Source organism: Perca fluviatilis, chromosome 16, assembly GCF_010015445.1.
Source record: "Perca fluviatilis chromosome 16, GENO_Pfluv_1.0, whole genome shotgun sequence".
Classification (NCBI taxonomy): Eukaryota; Metazoa; Chordata; class Actinopteri; order Perciformes; family Percidae; genus Perca; species Perca fluviatilis.
In genome coordinates, this window is record NC_053127.1 from 37,023,699 (window position 1) to 37,047,321 (window position 23,623).

At 40.9% G+C, this 23,623-nt stretch overlaps 1 protein-coding gene across 4 annotated transcripts in view; it reads right to left on the reverse strand.

Moving 5' to 3' along the window:
- LOC120544707 (transmembrane gamma-carboxyglutamic acid protein 3) overlaps positions 1 to 23,623 on the reverse strand; it is a 65,741-nt gene that overhangs the window by 27,175 nt on the left and 14,943 nt on the right. Inside the window, exons 2-5 of one of the 4 annotated variants that reach the window (XM_039778652.1) lie at positions 18,904 to 18,952; positions 18,288 to 18,389; positions 12,407 to 12,509; positions 11,425 to 11,585 (exon numbers count right to left, since the gene is read on the reverse strand). In XM_039778652.1, the coding sequence (XP_039634586.1) occupies positions 11,425 to 11,585; positions 12,407 to 12,494 (249 nt within the window). In that variant the 5' untranslated portion in view covers positions 12,495 to 12,509; positions 18,288 to 18,389; positions 18,904 to 18,952. Of the gene's footprint in view, positions 1 to 11,424; positions 11,586 to 12,406; positions 12,510 to 14,753; positions 15,919 to 18,287; positions 18,390 to 18,903; positions 18,953 to 23,623 lie in introns of those variants that run through there. The other 3 variants (XM_039778653.1, XM_039778651.1, XM_039778654.1) reach the window with 3 other exon arrangements.

Below are 23,623 nucleotides of genomic sequence, written 5' to 3' on the forward strand. Positions count from 1 at the left end.
ATCACTGTGCACCAAGAGTAATAGCAGTTACCTTATTAGCTGACTGAGCTGAGTGAATTCTCCAAAGGTCTGTCTGGATTTAGTGGGACACTGGTTGTACAATTACTATAAATGAAACTTGAAACTTGTACAGTTTAAATAATTAATTATTACATAAATATTAAATAAATACAGTTTGAAGCAGAAATAATCAAAAACCTTAGGCTACTAGTTTGTTTCAAATAAGTGAAATCCCTTTGCTTGTAAATGTCTCCTCGTATTCCTTTTGTGAAAGAAAAACACATTATTTTCATTGTGCACCTAGCGCATGTGCTCTTTGGGAAACAAGTTAGCATTGAGCCCTGTAAGGCACTTCAAATGAGGCGTGTGTTATTGTTTTCAGTGCATTTGGGCCTTAACATCAATGTCCTTCCCCCATCTTTCTGTGAAGAGACAAAACTGAATCGGTGGAAGCACCTACTCATGCCTTGTGGAAGACCCAACTCCCTCTGTTTGGCTGCTACGCTGCTAATGTTAGCCTAGCTATAAAGCAAACCGAGAGCGACTCAACGCAGCAGCTAACGTTTTTATTGATGAATCAGTGAATAATTGTAGGTCATATTTATGTAAAACTTAAAACAAAAAGTAAGAAAATTTGTGTTTGGTAGATTATTTCTCTGTGTTAACAATGCTTTTTGGCAATAAATGTTATACCGTTGGAAAGCCTGTTTAGTTCCCTTTCAAATGGTGCCCCATTTGTAAGGAACATGCATTTGTGGGATGAGCAGCAGTGCATAGTATGTGGTTTGCGCTCATGAAAAATTTGCCAAATCTTCTCTTCCAATGCCAAACAGCTTATTCTGCCATTGACTCGTTTGGTGTTTGGTGGATTGGATGATTGAAGTTTGAAGAAACAAGACATATTGGCAATTTAACAATTTATTAATTTCACAAACAGGAGCCTCAGTAGCGTGCGGAAGAACCATACACAGCCACAACAGCCTGGCACCTCCTCCTCATGCTGGTCACCAGCCTGGTCACACACTGCTGTGGGATGCAGGGCTGGACTGGGACAAAAAATTGGCCCTGGCATTTTTTGGCCCACCGTGATTGGTCAGATACATTCCCTGCAGACAGTCCTCTTAAAATTTGCGTGCATTCTATGATATGAGTTGCCTAGTGTTCAGCGTTCATGTGATCGTTTTGGATCCTTCAAGAGGGTTCTCAAGACTTATCTGTTGCTCTTACACTTAAATAATTAATTCATTCTTAGAGTTATGATTTGTATATTTATGGTGTATTTATTATTTTTTATTATTGATATTTGATATTGTATTGCTATTATTGTTATTATTACTAGTATGCTTAATATTGGCTTAGCAACTTTAAAAACAGTTTACTGTTAATTTTAACTATTGTAAGCTTTGGACACAAGTGTCTGCTAAATACTATAACCATAACTATAACCCTTCCCAAAAGCTACAATAAAGCTGAGAGTAGTATATGCCCTGGAAAAGAGCACCAATACAAGAGAAGCTAATTAAGCCATTCAAGGAACACTGATGCTTGTATCATCACTGATTATATAGATCACACAGACTTTTCAGCTACCCAACAGGCCAACTGCTAGCATTTTCAATGTAAGCTTAAGCAGTTAGGTTACTTGACAACCACTAACTTTGATGTTACAGCCAAACTATTTGTTATCGTTATGACATGACACACACACACACACACACACACACAGCCTCCCTCCCTTCCTGAGAGTCCCTGTTAATTTGCTCCTTACCACATCGTCAACTACTCTCTCCTTCCATCTTTTCCTCAGTCACTCCCATGGCCCTGTCATGGTCACTCGGCTTCTTCTCTGACATGATGTTGTTTCTGCTTCTCTGTATAGCCAGCCACCTCTCCTCCTCCTCGGCTTCAGGTAATGCTGATGTTGAAGCAACTACTACAGCCCCAAACATGTCAGAAATTTTGTCAAAAAAAGAGGCCTATTTATATCGGCGATTCGGCCCAAAAGTGCGTCGGCCCACCGGGAAAATGCCCGGTATGCCAGATGGCCAGTCCAGCCCTGGTGGGATGGCATCCTATTCTTCAACCAGACAAATGGTTCCACATATTTTTATTCAGTTAGTTAAAAGCAAAAATATTAAGGTCATTTAATTTAACTAACTTATGTTACAGTAACACAATGATTGTAAATTCAGCTAATTAAAATCTTTTACTTCTGATCAACAAGAGATATTTAAGCTCAACCAAATTAAGTCAGTTATGTTATATTAACCTAAATAATATATGTACAGGCTACATATTTTACATTTGTCAATTCAGCATATATCTTATTTGTAGTCATTAAATAATACATTTAAGTTCAGTTAATGAAAACATTAGGTTTTCATCTACTATAAGTTTTACTATTTACTTTGACATAATTCTAGTTTGTCAACCGGTTCCACACAAATGAATTTGGTACACCCAACATAGTTTTCTTATTTCCTTTATTCACCAAAACAGCAGTGATTCAGTAACATTTTGGTGCAATTCTATACACTACAGTAACATTGTATACAATAAAGTAACACATGGAATAACAGCTGCAAATATTAGTTGATTGATTGATAGCAAATTAAATAAGTCACACTTTTTAATAAATAACTCTACTTTCTATACTTTTTACGGTTTAATAAATAATACTTTTTAAAACTTTTTATTTGTTCACAACAAAATAATAGTCTCTCCATCTAACAGCCTTGCCAATGGAAACTTTATTTTAGATGTTAACACTTTAACAAACATATACTCTATTAAAGTAGTATTTCTTTAACGGGTATATGCAGGCCAGCTGACAGTCTTGCCTGGGCCCGGGACAAGATAAGCTTAGATGGGCCCCCCGCGCCCAGATCTCTCCTTTTTCCTTGCTCTTCCTCTCCCCTGCTCTTCCTCTCCTGTTCCTCTCCACTCCTGTTCATCTCCTGTACCTCTCCTCTGCTCTTCCTCTCCTGGTCCTCTCCTCTCCTCTTCCTCTCCTGCTCCTCTCCTATGCTCTTCCTCTCCTATGCTCTTCCTCTCCTCTGATCTTCCTCTAATCTGATCTTCCTCTAATCTGATCTTCCTCTCCTCTCCTCACATCTCTCACTGAAATTAATGTGATCAGTCTCTGATCCATCCTGCTCAGACTCTCCAACAGGGCAGTGGGCCCCTCCCGCATCTCTCTCTCTCTCTCTCTCTCTCTCTCTCTCTCTCTCTCTCTCTCACCGGTAGCCTGACTCTGTCCCTCCGTTGCGAGGCAGTGGGCCCCTCCCGCATCACTCTCTCTGTCACCTGACAGCAGCTGGATCTCTCTCCTCTCTGTCTCATCCTCTCTGACGGAGCTACCAAACTCAACTCTTTCTGTCAGAGAGAACGTGTTGTCTCAGGCTTTTATACAAGCTAATGGACGTTAACATGAGAGCTGGCCTGTTAGCTTACGTTACATGGCTCGTAAACGTTGGCTGCGCTGTTTCTTACCTTGCTCTACGTTGACAGTTCCAGCTTCACGCCCACCACCTTTTTTAAAAATATTTGTTTAGAAAATCTCTAAGGCCTCTATTTTCTTCTTCTCTTTTCTTTCCTTTTCTGAGCACCGGACTTGTGCTGACCGGACATTTTGAGCATACTGAACTTCAAATCTACTGAAAACAACATCAACTTTTGATAAGTGGCCAAACCATTTTTGTGTTGGGGGTGGGGGGGTTCTTGACCACTATTTCAAGGACAATTAGGAAGAAAACAAATAAAAAGCAAAAAAAAAAATGTAACTCAAATATTACATATTTCTTTCCACAAATAGGCCTATTTAAAAAAATGTTTTTCAATTATTCCATAATTTAATGAGGGCCCAGTTCTGGGCCCCCCCCTACTGTGGGCCCGGGACAACAGACCCGTTTGTCCCCCCCTATCGGCGGGCATGGGTATATGAAAGATGGTCTGATGATTGAACTTCCTTGCAGTTGTTTTTGATGCAGCTTAGTGTTAAAACATCCACAAAATATCCATAGTTATATATCAACCGTTTTTGCGCAGCATGGTCTCTCAATTCTGCATCACTTCTCTAGTAGTGCCACTCAACTACCACTTTTCATGTATGGTAAAAGTTTTTCAAAAGTTTGCAAAAAAATGGTTGTTTTCCTCAAGTGTAGTTTCTCTGCTCTATTTTCTAACAGGTAATAATTTTATTCAGTTTCGGCCCAAAATATTTCTCCTGTTCTACGGAACATTCAGCATCCAAATCAGTGATTGTCTCATTCGTACAGTTAGGAAGAGCTTTTGAAGTACTTCAAAGAAGGCTTTCAGTCTGTTAGGATAACTGAGGGCACATGCAGAGGCAAAGTCTCCCAAGTCGTGCAGAACACTTTCATGAGCTGCTCAGTGCATTGGTCAAGTTGTGTAAGGAACTTTGAGAGAAGGGGAGTAGTAGTAGTAAGACAAATTCTGCCTCCATCTGAAAACATGTCCACGAACACAAATTATATTAATGGTACCTACTAAAACAGTCAACATTCATTATTTTAGTAATACCTCATAAAAAGGTTTTTCTATGTTCTGCCATAACGTACCACATGTAAGCTCCGCAGTCCAGCTATAACACATCAATAAGGAGGGAGCTGACAAAGGCTATCCCAGCCAGGATCTGAAATTCAACAGATTAACACAAGCCATCAACTACTGAAATGCATTACTTGCATTTAAGAGAGCTCTATACCTTAAAATTAAAAAAATCTATTCAGAACAAGATAATAAAGCTGTCATCTAATAAATGTTCCTAAAAATATGCAAAACTCGATTTTGCAGTAATTAGGTAGCTAGTTATGATCTTACCTTTTATGACTAGGTCTTATCCAGACAGGAGCACAACTCATCAACGAAGCAATTGTTCAGGATCGGAAATTTTGCAACATAATGATTACTAAAAGAGACAAATAAATGTATAAAGATGTTAAAGATCAATTATTGGGGCACATTTTACATGATTCTTAAAGCAACTCTATGCAACTTTTAGCTGCAGCTGTAGTTCCAATGAGACAACCTGTAGGGGGACCAAAGCTGCTGTTAGCTGCAGCTGTAGATCCAATGAGACAACCTGTAGGGGGACCGAAGCGACGGGTAGCGCAAGCTGTAGTTACATAGTGTTGCTGAGCTACAATATGACAAAAATGTCTGTAAAGCCTGCTTTTACATCATTCCTTAACATGACTTTCACACACTCAACCCGATTAAAAAATAATGAAAAAATAACTAATGATTTGGCTGGGGGGGCTATATATTTTATACTCTAAATAAATGTGTAAAGTAAACTTTCAAATTCAACACAAATAAGTGGATGGGTCAGGTCCACAAATGGGCACCTTTTCTATTGTTTATCTGTATTAGCTAAATGCAGAAAGTTTTGCGCGCACCAAGCATGACACAGCCACAACATTCACTTCAGGCTCAGAGGCTAACGTTAGTAGCAGCATGCTGCTTGTGGTGTTGTGGCCTGCCGGAATATTTGTTCTAATAAACCGCGAGTGGCCACACCACTGTGGAAGCGACCCTAACGTCATTTGTCTGGTTGTTCACCCTCTCCCTCTGCTTCACTCGAGCTGACCGGAGCTAACCGCTAAACTCAGCTAATTACATTGGGCCACCAGCACTAAATTCAAGTTTAGAAACACTACACACGTTAGCTATAGCTAAGCGGCGCCCTGCTGGATAAACAGCAAACCGACATGGGTCATACAGCTAACGTTAGCTAGCTAAGTTTGCTAGCAAACATGTCGAAGACCCACCTGCTTTTACAGCAGTTTGCATCACAAACACAAAGTACAATCATGCTCAACATGAAAATATTACAAAACAGGTTCAAGTGAACGAAAATGTCCTCCTACCTTTGCCAAATCAGACACCAAACACCAACTGAAACTTTTCCGACAGAATTACCGAAATTAACCGGAGGGTCAGGCGGTGTCAGGTCAGGAGTTCAAAGCTATACCAAAGAATTTCTAATAAGGGAAGAAGTTTCACTCTCTCGTTACTTCCGGCTTCTGAACTGGTTGCAGTTCCATATAGGGGCGGTCACATGCCAGTGCAGAATGAATGGGACTCTATGGAGCGATACCCCTCAAAATCCACTTTTCTCAGGATATAATTTTTTTTCTAGTAATTTGAATGTTGCATTCGAAAGGGGAGGCTAATAAAATACACACTGCTGGGTGTTAGATTTTTTTAAAGTGACTTTTTTGTTCTAAAAAGCCTTTTAAAAACTTAATGACGTCATACACATATACGGCCAGAGATACTGCTTTAGCTCTGAGTTGCTTCCTTTGTTCTCTCGAGGCATCTACAACACAGCTGACAGGTTAGGCTCTCCCTGTTAATACATGTGCTAGAAAGAGGTTTGCTAATGTTTTAAAGACCACGCCAAAATATTCACTCTGACATTCTGGCTCTGCTTTGGATGCCGTCAAGCAGGATCTCCGATCGTAATCAGTCCTTCACTGACCAATCAGCATTCATTAACAGAATGCTAGCGTGTTATGGGCAACAACGACTCACGACTCAATTAGCCTGTGCCCATGTTATCTCCTTATATATACCTACGCTCTCTGTCTCTGCAAGATTCGGAATGATTGAGATGTCTCTTGGCACAGCTACCAGAAGAATTCACACTTTCAGACAGGTTGCTCACGTCACATTTACGTCATCTCTCTCATTTGGAGGCTGCGCAGTAACGCTCAGCGATCACCGGAAAAGTGCTTCTAATAACTTCACTGGTCTCCGTCCAGAGACACGGCATCTGGTGGTCCATTATATACTGTCTATGAGTCTGACGCATCTCAGTCTTCTTCTCCTTTTTTGGTTTAAATGGCAGCTGGTGTTTTATACTGCTGTCTTCAGGATGTAACAAGTATTGCAATGCTAATTCACTTAAATGTTTTGGGATTTATCAACACATTCATATTTCTTACAGGTAACAATATACACAATTACGTGGACTTTACTTGAAAATAACATTTTATCCTAACAAAGACATGTATTTTAAGTAAACTGAACATTAAACAACTATTTAAAGTGCACAACCCCCATGATTAAGTTTTTTGAGTCTGGTTGAAGAATTAGATGCCATCCCACAGCAGTGTGTGACCAGGCTGGTGACCAGCATGAGGAGGAGGTGCCAGCCTGTTGTGGCTGTATATGGTTCTTCCGCACGCTACTGACACTCTGAAATGAATAAATTGTTAAATTGCCAATATGTCTTGTTTCTTCAAACTTCAATCATCCAATCCACCAAACACCAAACGAGTCAATTGCAGAATAAGCTGTTTGGCACTGGCAGAGAAGATTTTTTGTAAATTTTTCATGGGCGCAACCCACATACTCAGCGCTGCTGCTCATTGCACAGATACATTTTCCTTACAAATGGGGCACCATTTCAAAGGGAACCTAACAGGCTTTCCAACGGTATAACATTTATTGCCAAAAAGCATTGTTGCCACAGAGAAATAATCCACCAAACCCAAATTTCCTTACTTTTTGTTTTAAGTTTAGTACAAAAGCCTTGTTTCTGTACAGCATGGAGATATCAGAGTAAAGTATCAGAGGCAGAGTAGGGTAAGGTCTTCCCACAACCCATACTGGGTAGGCACAACCACTGAGTCGGTTTAGTTGCTCTCTTTCCTGTGTTTGTCATGTGGAGTAAAGCACACTTGTCATTTGTTACTGCAGATACAAACCTAGCAGAATCATTGTCACACAAAAATTAGATCACATAGAGACCTCAATCTAGATTATGATTGTATTAAATCATGCAGCCCTAGTGTACACGTAAAGGTACTGGCTGTGGTGGTGGTAGGGCCTTTATTACCACAGTTAGTCCCTACTCCACAATCACTATACTAATATCATGCTATTATAATTGATAACTAGAACTGCAAGCAGTTATGATGTGGTCCAAGCCTCCTGGAGCAAGTCACCCCCGACGCCCCACGGAGTGCGCGAAAGCGGGACCCAAAGCGTAACGTAGGGAGGCAAACATTGGGAAATGTCAAGAGGTGTGAGCCGCAAGGTCTGTGGTACGTTGCAGTTGCAAATATCCCGTTAACATTGACTGAGTAAAAGGGTCGAAACTTGTCTACGTTGATTATAGTGCCCCCTAATGGCCGATATTTGTCAGATTTGGTACAGAGCCTCAGAGTGGCATGCCGAACGAGCATCACGAGTTTCGTGTCGATAGTAATTACTATGGCAGAGAAATTGCAATCAATCTCAAATGTCCAATTTAAATGCATTATGAGTTATTTGCCAAAACGTATCTACTTCATTATAGCGCCCCCTAACGGCCGATCCTCAGGAAATTTGGTACAGTGCCTCGGAGTGGGATGTCGAACAATATTACCAAATTTTGCTCTGATACTTATTAATTTTGCCGAGATATGCTAAAGTCCGTGTTTTTGGGCTAGCTAGGAAAATTAGTTTGGTCATAAAATGTGTTTAACGTAGCAAAATTCTTTTGAAAACTTTTGGTTTTGCGCATTGTGCAATATTGCGAAAACACTTTTACGTTTACATCATTATAGCGCCACCTAGTGGTGTGTAATTCTTGGTATGCGAGGTCCGTGAACCATTATTGTACATCTACACTGTAAATTTGAAGTTGCTCACATTAGTGTAAGTGGTGAATCCAAATCTGGGTCGCATAGGCCATGCCCACTTTGACGAATCAGTACCCCACTGTAGACATGGCCTTAGGAGTAGCCCTAGATCAGGGGTTTTCAAATTGGGTGAATGTGAGCCTCCCCTTAGAGTAGGTAAAGACAGCCGAGCCCCTCCTTCCCCAAAATCCTGTCCGCCTGCCCTAACCCACACACGCCTCTGCAGTAAATGCTATCTTTTGTGTGTTTGATGAGTTTCCATAACAACTGATAAAATGTAAAAATGATACAATTTTTAAAAGTGCATTCATAAACGATTCGCAACAGCAAATAATTTCCAACTTCATGCAGGCCTAATTGAGGCTACTTTTAAAATCACTGAACATCAGTGGGCCTATCCATAAGTCAACAAAACATGCTTAAAGATGCAGTAGGTAAGTCTTATAAAACTAACTTTCTGTCACATTTGCTGAAACTGGTCATATGTTCCAGTAGAACTACATGAATTATGTAATATAAAAAAAATCCAGCTCCTCTGGCACCACCTACAGCCTGTACTGCGATTGGCAAAATTCCACCGCTCCCGGTTGATTTTCTCCAAATCTGCCTGTCAATCACTGCTCAGGCACGTACACGCATATATAGCGTTCTCCCCTCCCCCTTCCCCCGCGCACGAGCTGCAGAAAAGTTTCCCAAAACTCCGGTGGTGAAGTGGCTTTTCAGAGGTGGCGTGAGCTCCAGGATTTTAAAGATCTGAAGAACGATGCAGATGTAGCCACATTTCTTCTCGACAGGTAACATAATTAACATGAATGATTTATCTTTCGCTTGGTTATTAGTAGTCAAAAGTCCACAGAGCTACGTTGGTGAGGATGATAGTAACGTTTGCACAGTGGTCGGTCTGATATGATGCTGAAATGGCTAACGCTAGCTTGCTAGTTAGCATCGTTTTACTGTTGGTGAGTAAAGTTAACATTGTGTTAGTGTTTAGTTATTGAAAATGTCTGTCTGACATGCCGGCATTTCTGTCAAACTCCCTTGTGTGGGAGGGGCTTAGGAGATGGTTTGGGCTGCAGCAGAAAGGGGGGAGGGACTGAGAAGTTGTCGATGTTCAAATTTGTTAGCAAAGTCCTGGCTCTTCACAATCTTACCTACAGCAGCTTTAACATGTGTAATCGGCAAGTTAGATGGCACCAACATTTGGCCTAATCATAACCGATCCGATATTAGGATTGGATATCGGCCCCGATATTGAAAAAATAGCTGGATCGAGGATCAGAAAAAATAACAGATCCACGGGCCGATGCAGTTTTATTTATTCTGTTCCCTCTGTCGCAGCACCGGGACCCCTGTTGACTGCATACCCTTCTCACGCATGGTAGTAACTTTATAACACAACAATTAATAACCCACAACTAACTCTCTTTAAAAGGATAAAACACTATAGCATATAACAATTTGTGACTTAAACAGTTTCTAACACTAATAATTTTACATTTACAAATGTAGCTACACCGCCGAACGGCATGCTGGGTAACATTACGCTGCTAGCCTAGCTAGCCAGGTAGCATAACAGTCTGTTAAGCTGAGAGAGGCTCCGGTCGCTACTGCACATTCAAGAACCGAGAAGAAAGTTAGCTAGAGGATGAAGAAAAAACGGAGATACACCAGAACGTGTGCTCGCTCTAATGTTACTCGGCCGTGCTAACGTTAAAGACAGCAGAGCACATCCATAAACCTGAAGCTGCGCAGCTTTTTACAGCAAGACACTAAGAGATGTCCAGTTTCATATTTGTCATAAACTTTAAAATACATTCAGGGCTACACTCAAAAAATTCGGGAAATCAGCTGAAGCCGCGTCTGTCAATGGGAACAATGAGGCTGCACTTTTGATGCACTGCAGAGAGAAATAAACGCAAGTCGTCCTCCACCTGCAGCCTTGATCTGTATTTGTTTTTAATCAGTGTCAGTGTGGAAAACCCACACTCACACAAGCAGGTTGAGGTGAAGGGGATTAGGACTTTCATAGCCTTAGTGGCGATCTGGGGGAACTCGCTCTCCACAGACAACCCTAAACGCGTGATCGGCATTTTTCCCAGTCTCTGTCACACTGCGGCAGAGGTGCAGCCTTGGACCCCAACCAGGTGAAACCTAACTTTAACTCAGGATCATATTTCCTACGTTTTTTGCTGGGTCCTGTCTCCTCCCTTAATGCTTACTTCTGTTGACTTGGGACAACGATGCATTTAAAGCTAATACACGCATGCACAATTACCGATATCAATAGAGTACATACAATACAGTTATTTTTTCTTTGCGTGTCGCACCTCCCCTGTGGCTCTTTGGCACCCCCCAGGTGAGGCACGCCTCACCTATTGAAAACCGCCAGCTGAAATGGCCGTGGCCTATATCAAGAGATTCAGCTGAATTCAGGGAACGCGAGGATATGTGTATTTTTTAATGTGCTACATATGGTTTGGGAGTTATAAGGCCAAACACGTTTTTTACTGCTATAGTGCCACCTAGTGGTGGAAGTGACTGAATTTTTCTGTCCGACGTTCTTGCAGGGATCTGGATCAGTCCTGAAAATGCCATGTACAGTTTAGGCTGTAGCATCAGTTTTATCAACGGAAAAATAATAATCCTTAGGAAAGCAATAGGGTTCCACAGCCCTGCTGTGTGAACGGCGTAGCTTTGCTACCGCCGGTTCTTCCAGACTTGGGCTTGGACCACTAAATATAATATATTTGAAGAAGTTGCATTGGCTCACCGTTCTCTCTTTGTTCTCAAACACTTCATTTGCCTCTTCGAAGCTGCAGCTCTCCTCACCACATTCCCTCTCAATGTTGCCCTGTCTCAACTCCTCCAGGAAGCCATTGGCTCGCGGGAAACGCTTGAGGACGGAGTGAGCATCCTTACCATCCAGGAATGCTGCAGAACAAAAATAGGAGAATTAAATAGGGACTTTTAAATATCAGATCTTTGTCATCTAAATCTGTACTAGTAAACGCACCAAAGGCTGGCTGTGTCATGAAGAATATGTTAGCCTAAATTAATCCACTCCTCCCAGTAATATTAATACTCATAATCGTCGGGACTCTGGTTAAGCAGAGAAATGTTGCAGTCATCTTCGACTCAAGCCTATTATTAATCTTAAACCTAAACTTAATTATAACTCGTTTAGAGGCCTTGTTCTTAGTCTTTCACACCCAACCTGGAAAACATTACAGCCAATTTGTTGTTGTGTACCACGCTCCAGGTCTGTAATCTGAATATTATATCTCAATTCTCTTAGTTTTTATCAAGTTTAATCCCTTAATCTGACAAAGTAATTCTTGTAGGTGATTTTAATATTCATGTGGACATTAATAACGACAGCCTCAGCATTGCGTTCATCTCACTACTAGATTCAATTAGTTTCAGTCAGAGTGTACATAAACCCACTCACTGTTTTAACCACACCGTTGACCTTGTTCTGGCATATGGCATCAAAATGTAAGACTTACCATTATTACCATAGAATCCTTATTATCAGGCCATTCTTTAATAACTTTCGAATTTGCGCATTATGTCCATGAGAGGGCACCCAATACAACGGGATACATAACTACTTGTATACGTAACAGGTGTGATCTTGAGTTGTGTTAAGTTGCACCAACTTGGCTCTACCGTCAATGACAATGACAATTGTCAGTGACAGTTTGGGTGAGTCAACATCAATGTCCTTAATCCCCATCGCAGCACTTCGCTACCTGCTCCACTTTGTCCATTGCGCTCTGGCCCACTGTTGATGGTCAAGCTGTCGGCACTGGTATTGTCGCCCTCTGAGTTACCATCCATCTCCGGCACCTGCTGCTGTAAAGTGGGAGGGGACATCAATACCCCCAGTTCATCCCTGTCAAAATCTTCCAATGCCATACATGGGAATGCATCAGCCACTTTGGTATTTCTTCTTAATGTCACCAGTCGGGGCAGCGGATTGACGATCTTTACTGGGAGCCATCAGTCATTCTTTGCTACAGTACACGCGTTATTAACAGCGTTAACGCAAACCCATTTTAATGGCATCAATTTAGGTGTGGTGTTGTAACGTTAGAAAAACTACAACACCACACCGGATCTAGCTAGACCGGAAATAAAACAACAGGCACACCGCACACACTTGTTTGGGCTTGCAAGCCGGCCAAAGAGTAGTAGGCTAACGTTACATTTTGAGTGGATGGCAAGTGCGAGACGCTGAAATGGTAAGAAAAAGATAATGAATAGAAAAAATATTAAAAAAAGGGGGAAGGGGGGTTTGTTGACAAGACCAAAGTGATCTGTGTGTTTTGTCGTTGTGAATTGAGCTATCATCGCAGCATGTCCAGTCTGAAATACCACTTGATGGCCAAACACACAGCTGATGCGAATTCTCCGCCCCCTCGTCAATGCCAGGCGACAAAAGCACAAAGCAAGCCAATCCACTTTTCCATGGTGATAAGAGCATTAAAATGAGAAAAAATAATGGGACAAAAAGAAATCAAGGGACATTTAGAATAGTTAAAAATGTGCGATTAATGCGATTAATCGTGATTAAATATCTTAATCGTTTGACAGCACTAATATATATATATATATATATATATAGCTCTTGAGCAAGCACTTGCGGTTTCAATGTCAACAGCACCATCAGCTGAAATGATGAGTGTTCTTCAGCTGTGCTCAGAAGTGCTCCTGCATCAACTCCAAAGTAACAGCCTCTTTCAGCCTCAGCGTACCCACTCGATCCGGCACATCACTTCCCTGCCACCTCTCTACATTGGCCAGAAGAGAGAAAAGTCAACTGTGTCTTCAGGAAGTCACTTGACTTCATTACACGTAGGTGTTTAATAAGGTTGCTGCCAGTTCATTAGTTTGGTCATCCACAACCAAGACGGGGACAGAGGCTTTATGGCAAATCGTTCTAAGCACCAACTCACAAATTCCCTCAGGCCTGGTCTTCAAACTCCCACATTCAACTAGCACTACATCAAGCAGGTTGAGGGAGCCGCGCGATAACGCTCCAGCTTCTTGTAGGCGTGGCACCACCGCTGAGCTCAGTGTGCAGGCCATAGATCCGCTATCAACCATTGTTTTCACGTAATTTATAGCAACACATGTATATAACAGATTATCGTTTAAAGCCATTCTCTGTATATTCTTGTAGATGACTTTCACATCCAGCCATGCAAAATCACACAAACTTGAATACACAGATTCCACATCCTCATCGCCTTATAGGGGAACTGGTCTACTATACTGTGGTTGGCATCACCACACACTGAGCAAGGCAGGAATGGGTTCACTCTTCTCCTGAACTGAATATAGGGTACATGTGTATGTCAAATCAAACTATGAGTGCGGTAATCAGAGAAAAAGAATAGAACTTTTTTTTTCTAATTTAGCTAGCAACATAGCCTACATGCCATTGTTAGAACAAAAATTACTATGTTAATCGACAACTGCACTTGATCTTTCTCCATAGTTAACCTCCTCTAGGTGCATACAATATACATAATATATATATTATATATATTCATATACATAATGAACAAAAATGAACAATATTTTAAAATAATCTGCACAGTGTTATAAACATGACTTGGAAGAAACTTGAAACTAGGAAGAACATAACGTTAAAACAACCGAACACATGTTTTAAAAGGGGCACGACACTAAACCAAAGCACACAAATATACACTTCTGGCAAATGCCAAGTGCATTAACATTGTTTTGTTATGAAAGCTTGAAAAAAAAATAAAAATAAAACTGCTCATTTTCACAGGGAGAAGAACGACGACATGCTTACAGACGCTGAATATCTACAGGAAGAAACTAACATATAAGTATATTTATTTCAACATAAACATCTATTTATGAAGATATACATACTTACACATAAACTAATGAAATAATGTCCTATAACGTAAAACGTAATTCAAACATCTTAGACCTCTCTCCCTCTCTCTGGAGCGTGCAGGAGACAGGACATGTCATGGAGCCGTTCATAATTTGGTGATAAACACCTGAGTCTCTGGCCGTTCTCTGAATTTGTTCAACGATATTGGCGTCGGCTCTTACCAACAGAAGTTCCTGAATCTCCTTGTCTTTCCAGTTATATTTTCGTTGGGGTCTTTGTACCATCATCAGCACGCCCACTCACTCGCTGTGAACTCTCTTCCCGACCAGCTGGGCTCAATCAGACAGGAAGCTGAACATTTAGGGAGAGAAGGCGCGAGGCACACAGCCGCGATAGTGCTGCTTTTTGTTTTAGTCTTCACAATATTCAAGTACACTGTACATTTTTGTATTTTATTGTCTGTTTTTTTACAATTAGAATATATATTTGAACTTATAATATTTGTTGACACCCCTTTTTTCAGTCAATAGATATGTTTATTACACAGCCTTGTTAAATACTTGATTAGGATTGGTCAACCACGGCATTCTACGTAGGCTTGGGCCTGTGTTAACTTTTTCAAACCACTTTGATAACAAGCCAAACACCAGACCGGTATAGCGAGTTTACCACTAGGTGTCGCACTTGTCTCAGCCGCTCCAGCGCTGTATATTAGAGAGAGTTTTTGCCAACTAGGGAATGAAATGTTCTGAGCTATCCCGTTATGCGATTGGTTCCAATGGTGGTGACGTGTTTCGTGGACTCCATGTTGGATACCAACATTCATCTGATTCCCATTGACATAGTGCAGGGAATAGTGGAAAAATTGAATAAATGATTTAAAAAATGGCATAAATCACGGAAAAAATGCCCAACTGCTGCACGTTTGGCTGCACTGAAAGACAGGGAAGCGGCAAAAGATTTCACAAGTTCCCCCGTGAACCAAAAAGGCAAAAAGCATGGGAGCTGAAGGTGAACAGAGCAACTGGAGGCTAGCTAAGTGACTACTCATTATTGTGTGAGGTAAATATCAATTTCTCTCTTCGATATGATAACAAATTACATAGGACAAATATAGTAATACCATCGTTAATGTGTACCATGCTGTCAAAAAAGTTCTAACACTGCTTTAGAAATAAATTAAGTTTGAAGTTAGCCTTATGCTAGTGTTAGCTTTTCGCTAGCACTCCTTGTACCTAAATGCTTGTGTTTGGTGTTTAAAACTTTCTTGTGGCAGCGATAGCTTGGTCTCAACCGAGTCCAGGTGTCTTTATTATGTTCATTATGATACTGGAGGGAAAGTGAAACACAGCGGGATGTTGTTCGACTTTTCACAAGTTTAGACAGCTAGCTAATGCTACGCTGACATTTGCTAACGTTAGCGCAACAGCGTTAGCCTAGCCTGCTAGGTAAATATTACGACTGCCTTCGGAGTTTCCTATATCTGCGTCCACGTTGTTAACATAAGACCAGAGGTGGGTAGTAACGAGTTACATTTACTCTGTTACATTTACTTAAGTTTAAAAGAATAATTATACTTCTAGGAGTAGTTTTAAATCACTATACTTTTTACATTTACTTGAGTAGATTTGTGAAGAAGAAACTGTATTCTTACTCCGCTACATTAGGCTATAATGAGCTTGTTACTTTTCTTTTTACCTCTTTGGTATTCTACGCGTCATTGTTTTTATCCCCCGCGCGTCCGCCTCATTTTAATGTTTTATTTTGACAGAGAGAGAGAGACCTCCGCTAAAGGCTCTACCACGTGACTGTGTTTCACCAATCAAACGTAGGTGTGCAGTCTCGTCACGTGACCGTACTCAATCTCAGCGGCGGAACGGGTTAGCTTTACAGTCATAGCAAAACAAAAATGTCAGAATCAACCGTCGGCAGACACAGACGAGGAGGAACAGCCCTGGCATCATATTGAAAGCATGTTTACCTTAGTAAAAGTGTGAAACAGCAGCTATATTACCTTGTTCTTGTTCTGCCTGCAGAGCCTGGTAAAAAAGTATAAAGGTTTGGAAATTTGTGTTACTTGTGCTTATTTATTTTTTATTTATTATTACTTTATTGATTTTATTTTTTAAGTACTTGAATTTACCTGGATTATTTTAATTTAAGCTATTTTGAAATTAATTAATTAGAATTTATTTTATTGATTGGATGAACTATAATTTGCCTAAAGATGATTATTTTGTATTTTTGTCTGTCTGATTGAATGCTTGTGTTAAAAATAAATCAGACATTACTCAACAGTTACTCAGTACTTGAGTAGTTTTTTCACCAAGCACTTTTTTACTCTTACTCAAGTAATTATTTGGATGACTATTTTATACTTTTACTTGAGTCATATTATTCTGATGTAACAGTACATTTACTTGAGTACAATTTTTGGCTACTCTACCCACCTCTGCATAAGACCTGTGGAGTTAGTGCTCCTTTTGTACCATCATTTTATTGAATGAAAAATTGAGCTTCGCTCCTCTGAGATGGGTGGTTTTTTGTTACGTTACACACAAAGCTAGCTATAGTTAGCCTGTATGCTACATTAGAAAGGTAAACACTGCTCAGAGACTTATTAGGCGACGTGGTCATTCACTACAATGGGCATTTTTTAGAGGCCCATTTACGATATAGAAGGTACATATACACTGGAATAGGGCCTTTTACATATTGACAAATGTTGATAATAACATGTACATGCCTGTTTATGGTGAAAATAAGCGATTTATTTCAAGATAGCTTATTCGCCCCATAGGGTTACACTATAGAGTCATCTGACATTGGTATCCAATATGACGCTCATGATTTGAGTTGGCCACACTCTCTATACAAAGGGTGCTGAGCCTCTCTGAAGTGAGACTGATGAGAGTGTAGCCTCTCGACCACATGGTTGCAGTTGCACCTCTAAGCCACGAGTTTTTTTTCCTGCAGTGAGCTTATAATAACCTCGTTGGTTTAGGTGTTACCACTTGGATCTCTTAGGACGTTTGATGTTATAGAGGAGACTTTTATGAGTAATAAACATTTGCCAGATTTTCTGTTGCAATTTGTGGGAGATTTACCCCTTTTTTCTCACAAAATACTCACAATGTACTAGGAGGGAACGTCACCACGGTCTGGGAGCCCGCAACAGGAAAAGTGTTACAACGTGAAGACTGCAGTGCACACAGACTAGAGTGTCACATACACAGCACACCTTTTTGTTTGATTAAATTGCACAATTTTTGCAGTTATTTAATCACACAGAGTAACAACACAATTGCGATTAGAATAATCGTGCAGCCCTAAACCTTACCAGTTCTATTTTGGACCGCAGCAGAAGCTTGAGCTTCAATAAGCTATATACTTGTGTGGACGCTACCACACTACTTGATCAATAAAAGAGCTAAGCTACTGAAAAGTTATTTTAATCAGAAAACAGCATTACTATTAAAACGTAGTAGTAGTAGCCCAACGCTGCATTACTAGTTGGATTTAGTGCCGTGACGCCATCGGCACAGGTTGCTAACGTAGGCTACTTTTTAATTTGCCAGAAAGTTCAACCGGTTACCAAAATATAAAACTAGTTTAGCCTGTATAACAAACAAAAAGTTGCTAGGTATAACAGACCTTTGCTATGTGTGGAGTTTTGATCACAGACTCTGATGGAAAATTTTTAAATCAATAAAACTGTTTTTTAATCAATATTTGTGCTCAGCTCATACCGCTACCTGAATCCAGGGTTGAAGGATAGAGGATGTTGTATGCTGTTGTAGGAATTGCTGGAATAACAAGGCCAGTAGCTTCTCTTTGGCTGCATACCTCCCCCTACACTGTACAGATTGTAAAACCAAATTTGTGATTTGTGATATTAAGCTTAATAAATAAAATGGATTCAACAGAAATAAAAAACTGCACAATCACCTCCAACATACACATGCCCTCAGCTGTAGTTTTATGTGAACACTGCACTGTACTCCGTTTACAAAAATAGCCTTTTAAATGCTACATTGCTTGTGAGGAAATAAAAGCAGATGAACCAGCTTTAAAAGAGACTTTCTTTTTTAAAACATTGCTGTGCAGTGATTCCATTTCATGCCCATGTGAAGAGTAGTTCATGAGGATTTCGAAAAGTAACAGAAAAATATGAAAAGAAACTTAAAAGTGTTAAATTGACAACAGATTTTAGTGTGTTGGTGGGTTAACTGGGCTCCTTTTAACCAAAAGGATGGACTATTCTTCTTTATTATGGTGTCTCCTGTTTGAAATAGCAAGCCAAGTAACAAATCAAATATACAAATGTAATTGATCTGAGCTGATGGATGTGTGTGTTTGTTTTGTGCTCACCAGCAGCCATGCTTCTGCCCTGTTACTCACACTCTGACAGACTGCAGACCTGCAGGGAGAACACAGCACAACATTAGACACTGTGACAGAATCATTTAAAACAGAAACTGGAACAATTTCCAGCAGGGTGATTAGCTTCAAGTGACATTTTCACCATCTCTACTTACAACAATACACTATACACAGGGCTCCAGACTGCCGTACGGGGGGAACGAAAAAAACGCAGCACCCTCTGGCGAAAAGTCTAGACAGAGTCAACTTTTTGAGAAACACAACCCTGTGTCACGCTGTGGTGGCCAAACATGTAAGCGTGGGATTAGACTAGTCGGTGTGTTTTGAGGGAGCGTCCCGTACAGGAAACAGGAAACATCACTACCTCTATCGCTGCCACAAGAAAGTTTTAAAACACCAAACACAAGCACTGAACCGTGAGGATTTTGTGGAACAGTTGACTGTTTCCTCTGTCCCTCTGTCTCTTTTCTTTCTCTCTTTCTCTGGGAAATAAAGCTCAGGGTTTTTCCTGGCCTTTGGGCCTTTGGGGGGGACACATATTAAGTGGGGAGTCTGGGCGTCCTCCCCCATGAAATTTTGACCGTCAAAGACTTAATTTTCTGCATTCTAATACATTTTCAGGCACAAATTTATGGTGAAAACATCTTAATTTATGTCAAGGAAAATACAAAATTCTGTTGGCAGGTAACAATTAAAAAATTTAAATATAATGGAATATAACGCAGTAAGGTAAGGGGGCTTTCGCATCCGACTACAAGTAACCACAAAGTCCAGTTCATTTCATTAGTGAACAGGGCATAACCGTATATTTTTTCCCAAGGAGCATATTCTGCTTCTTGGTTGAAAAATGTAGGAGTGACATAAAAATGCTATTATTGTCAGTGATGTTGAATAGCCTGACGGCCTACAATAGTGTAATGGACCGGCGCTACAGTTCAGCAGGCATGTGAAACGCGTATTAATTGCAAATGTGTGAAATACAGTTTAACTGCTGCGGTTACGTGGACGGGGCTCAGCAGAGAGACGGAGCGGGACGACGTCTCTGCAGCTTATTCAGGGCTATGCTGCTAAAGCACACGATGATGTTCATGCGTACTAACGTACGGCTCACATCAGGTGTTAAAACAAACTGTACCAAAACACGGGGGAATGAATGCACTACTATGAGACATTTTTATAGGTTATGAAACTCAATTTAATACTGCTAGATGGCAGCACAGCCCGCCGCGCAGACAGATAGCAGGCGGAGCTCCGGCGGATGAAGAGCTCTGCGTCCGTCAGCAGCGGTTTCTCGCTGCTCCACCGGTCCCCAAAGCAGCATGGTCACTGGGAGAGTCCGGTACAGTCTGACTCTAAAAAATGGAGATACCGTCAGCGCTATGTAGTGGAGCGTTCAGATCCAGTCAAATCAGCGTCAGCCAGACATGGGGGACTCGAGTCACATGACTTGACTCGAGTTAGACTCGAGTCGCAAATTTTAGGACTTGAGACTTGCTTGATTAACATTCATAAAAGACTCGACTTGACTTTGTCTTGATATTCATGACTTGAGACTTGAGAAGCTGATCGCGGTTACGTGCCAGTTAAACTTCTCATCTCCAATCCTATCTGTATTTGTGAGAAGTGGCGCTGTCCTGAGTTGAAAGATAGCCTATAGGCTAGGCCTACTTTACGGCTTTATTATGGCGTGTGTGTTCGTGTCGGCCGCTGTCCATTTCCTAAGGTTCTGAAATGCAAACACTTTTTTTTAAAGGTGTGTGAGCACCCACGGAGGAAAACATAAATCAGCGCCTATGTCCCTCTGCACAGAAAATAATAAAGTTTGGTTATAAGGATTACACATCTGACCATGCAAAGAAAAAAAATGAACGGCAGTTTGCAAGGTCTGCAGTACAAAAATTTCCGACGTCGAATTTCATCAAACACTTCAAATCGGGAGAGATTTGGGTTCCAGTCCCCATATTCAGCTGAACCACAATTTGGATGTTTGTGATGGACAGAACTCCCTTCAGTTTTTGGCCATGAATAAGCACACCCTCCCCTCTTTGTTTAAGGTGGTGGTAAGAGCAAATAAAACTAGGCACACATACACACACAACACAAACTGCTCTCTTCTCTCTCTCTCTCTCTCTCTCTCTCTCTCTCTCTCTCTCTCTCTCTCATAAACACACACACATGCAGATGTACAGTACAGGCCAAAAGTTTGGACACACCTTTATTTTCATGACTATTTACATTGTAGATTCTCACTGAAGGCATCAAAACTATGAATGAACACATTTGGAATTATGTACTTAACAAAAAAGTGTGAAATACCTGAAAATATGTCTTATATTTTATATTCTTCAAAGTAGCCACCCATTGCTTTTTTATTAGTAAGGGAAACATTTCCACTAATTAACCCTGACAAAGCACACCTGTGAAGGTAAAACCATTTCAGGTGACTACCTCATGAAGCTCATTGAGAGAACACCAAGGGTTTGCAGCGCTATCAAAAAAAGCAAGTCACTATGGCTGTGACTTACAAGTCTGATACGCTATGGGGCTACAGCAAGACTTACCTAGTCCCAGTTGAAATTTGATAACAATATCTCATAAAATGACAATTTTACACCTGTTTTAATACCTGTCATGTTTAGGCACCCTAACCCTGTAACTATGATCACATACAGACAGTTGTTTACAGCATTTTTATTTTTTTCTAATTTCTCCTTTGTACATGTTTTGTACTTACTTGTACATAGAGAGAAAAATCAATGGCACATCTCTTGTAATGTATTTACCGCTGAACTCTCTTCAAAATGTATGTTGTCCTTTTTGCAATAAATAAAGTAAAGAAAAAAAAGTCCTGCACGTTTTCACATAGGAAGGCAGCATATGCCTGTGTTCACAATTTCATTGGCTATACAAACTGTCAGACATCAGCACAACCGGTTGCAATGGCTGGGTCTGTAAACAAAAGAAGAGGGGCGTGCACCTTCTTTCACCACAGGCACTCATTGGCTATTGTAGGCTGTGGATGAGACAAGGAAGCTCCTATTAATTCAAGTGATGTGTCAATCAAAAGGTCTGACTGCAGCAGTGGATTTTGAGATGTTATGAGTACATTAGGTGAAGAACTCCATTACCCAGCATGCCACAGTAGTTAGGAGCATGCGCAGAAGCCCCGTGCAGGAGTTGTTGTATGTAGCCATGCGGGTAGCACTGAACTGTTGTTATGTGCAAGTTGTCGAGTAAATATGAAAACTCAGCTATCACGCCTCGTCTGCTTATTATCAGTTAAAGCAAAACAACACATGGTGTCAGAAGTGGCCGTGAGCAGCTATGGAAGGAAGATTGCCACGGGAGATTCTCCGGTCGCGTGAGTGTAACGTGCTAACAACACAACATGCTAAAAGAGTTTGCTACGGCGTGTGATGGCTACAAGTGGCAGTGGAAGTGAAGCGGGGGACGAGGGACAGATTGAACAAGTAGAAGAGGATTTTGTGCCCAAAACGGAGGACAACCAGCAACAGGAGAGGGCTGGGGAAGTCCTGGTACCCCGACATACAGTAATGACGAGGCTAAGTCCACCCACTTCCATGCAATGGACTGGTAATCTTGCTGATAATTGGAAGCGTTTTAAGCAAAGATTTAATATACTGTATAGTTAGCAGCAAGCGGAGCAGGGGGTGATGATGAAAAACTGAAAGCTCACATCCTTCTGCATGTTATGGGAGAAGATGCTTTGGAAGCTAATCTGACTTTAGCAGAGCTAATGACAAAGTTTGAAGAGTACTTTGTGCCTACTCAGAACGTGACCTTTGAGAGGTACAAGTTTTTCACCCATGACCAAAAGCAAGGAATACCTTTCGATCAGTACTTAGTAGAGCTTCACAAACTGAGCAAAATGTGAATTTGGCACCATGAGAGATTCACTAGCGAGAGACAGGATCGTTTGTGGCACAGTGGACAATGCACTCAGAGAAAGACTGCTCAGAGAGACTGGACTTACACTAGACAAGTGTGTCACTATGTGCAGAGCAGTAGAAACCACTCGAGCACAAGCAAAAGAGCTTCGGAGAGGTGAAACAACAGTGCATGCAATACATAAAGAACAGAGGAAAAAGAAAACATTTACAAAACAAAAAGACCAGAAAGAGAAATCTTGTGGTAAATGTGGAAGCAGCCACAAGCCAAAATCATGTCCTGCATTTGGAAAATCCTGTAACAACTGTGGAAGGAGCAATCACTATGCAAGATGTTGTAAATCAGCTTCTAAACAGAAAGTTCACGCAGTTGATGAGGAAGAAGAGGATGATGGGGAGTTCATTGTGGATGTGGTGCAGGCTCGTACAACTGAAAAAGAGGAGAGACAACAATATCATTCAAGTTAGATACAGGTGCCCACGTAAACCTGTTATCTTTTGAAGACTACAAAACATTGACTGTGAAAAGCAAAATTCATCCTACAAAAACAAAAGTGACAGGATACACTGGAGAACGTGTTCCTGTTAAAGGCAGATGCATTGCAACCTTCAAACACAGAGGCCAGCAGATAAGAGTATTACTACTGATCGTGGATACGAGTGCACAACCAATCCTGGGACTCAAGGCATGTACAAAGCTCAATCTGGTCAAACGAGTTTTTGTAGTGACATCATCAGATACTGCAAATGATCATGACTCACTCATGGAGGAGTATAAAGACTGTTTCGAAGGACTTGGA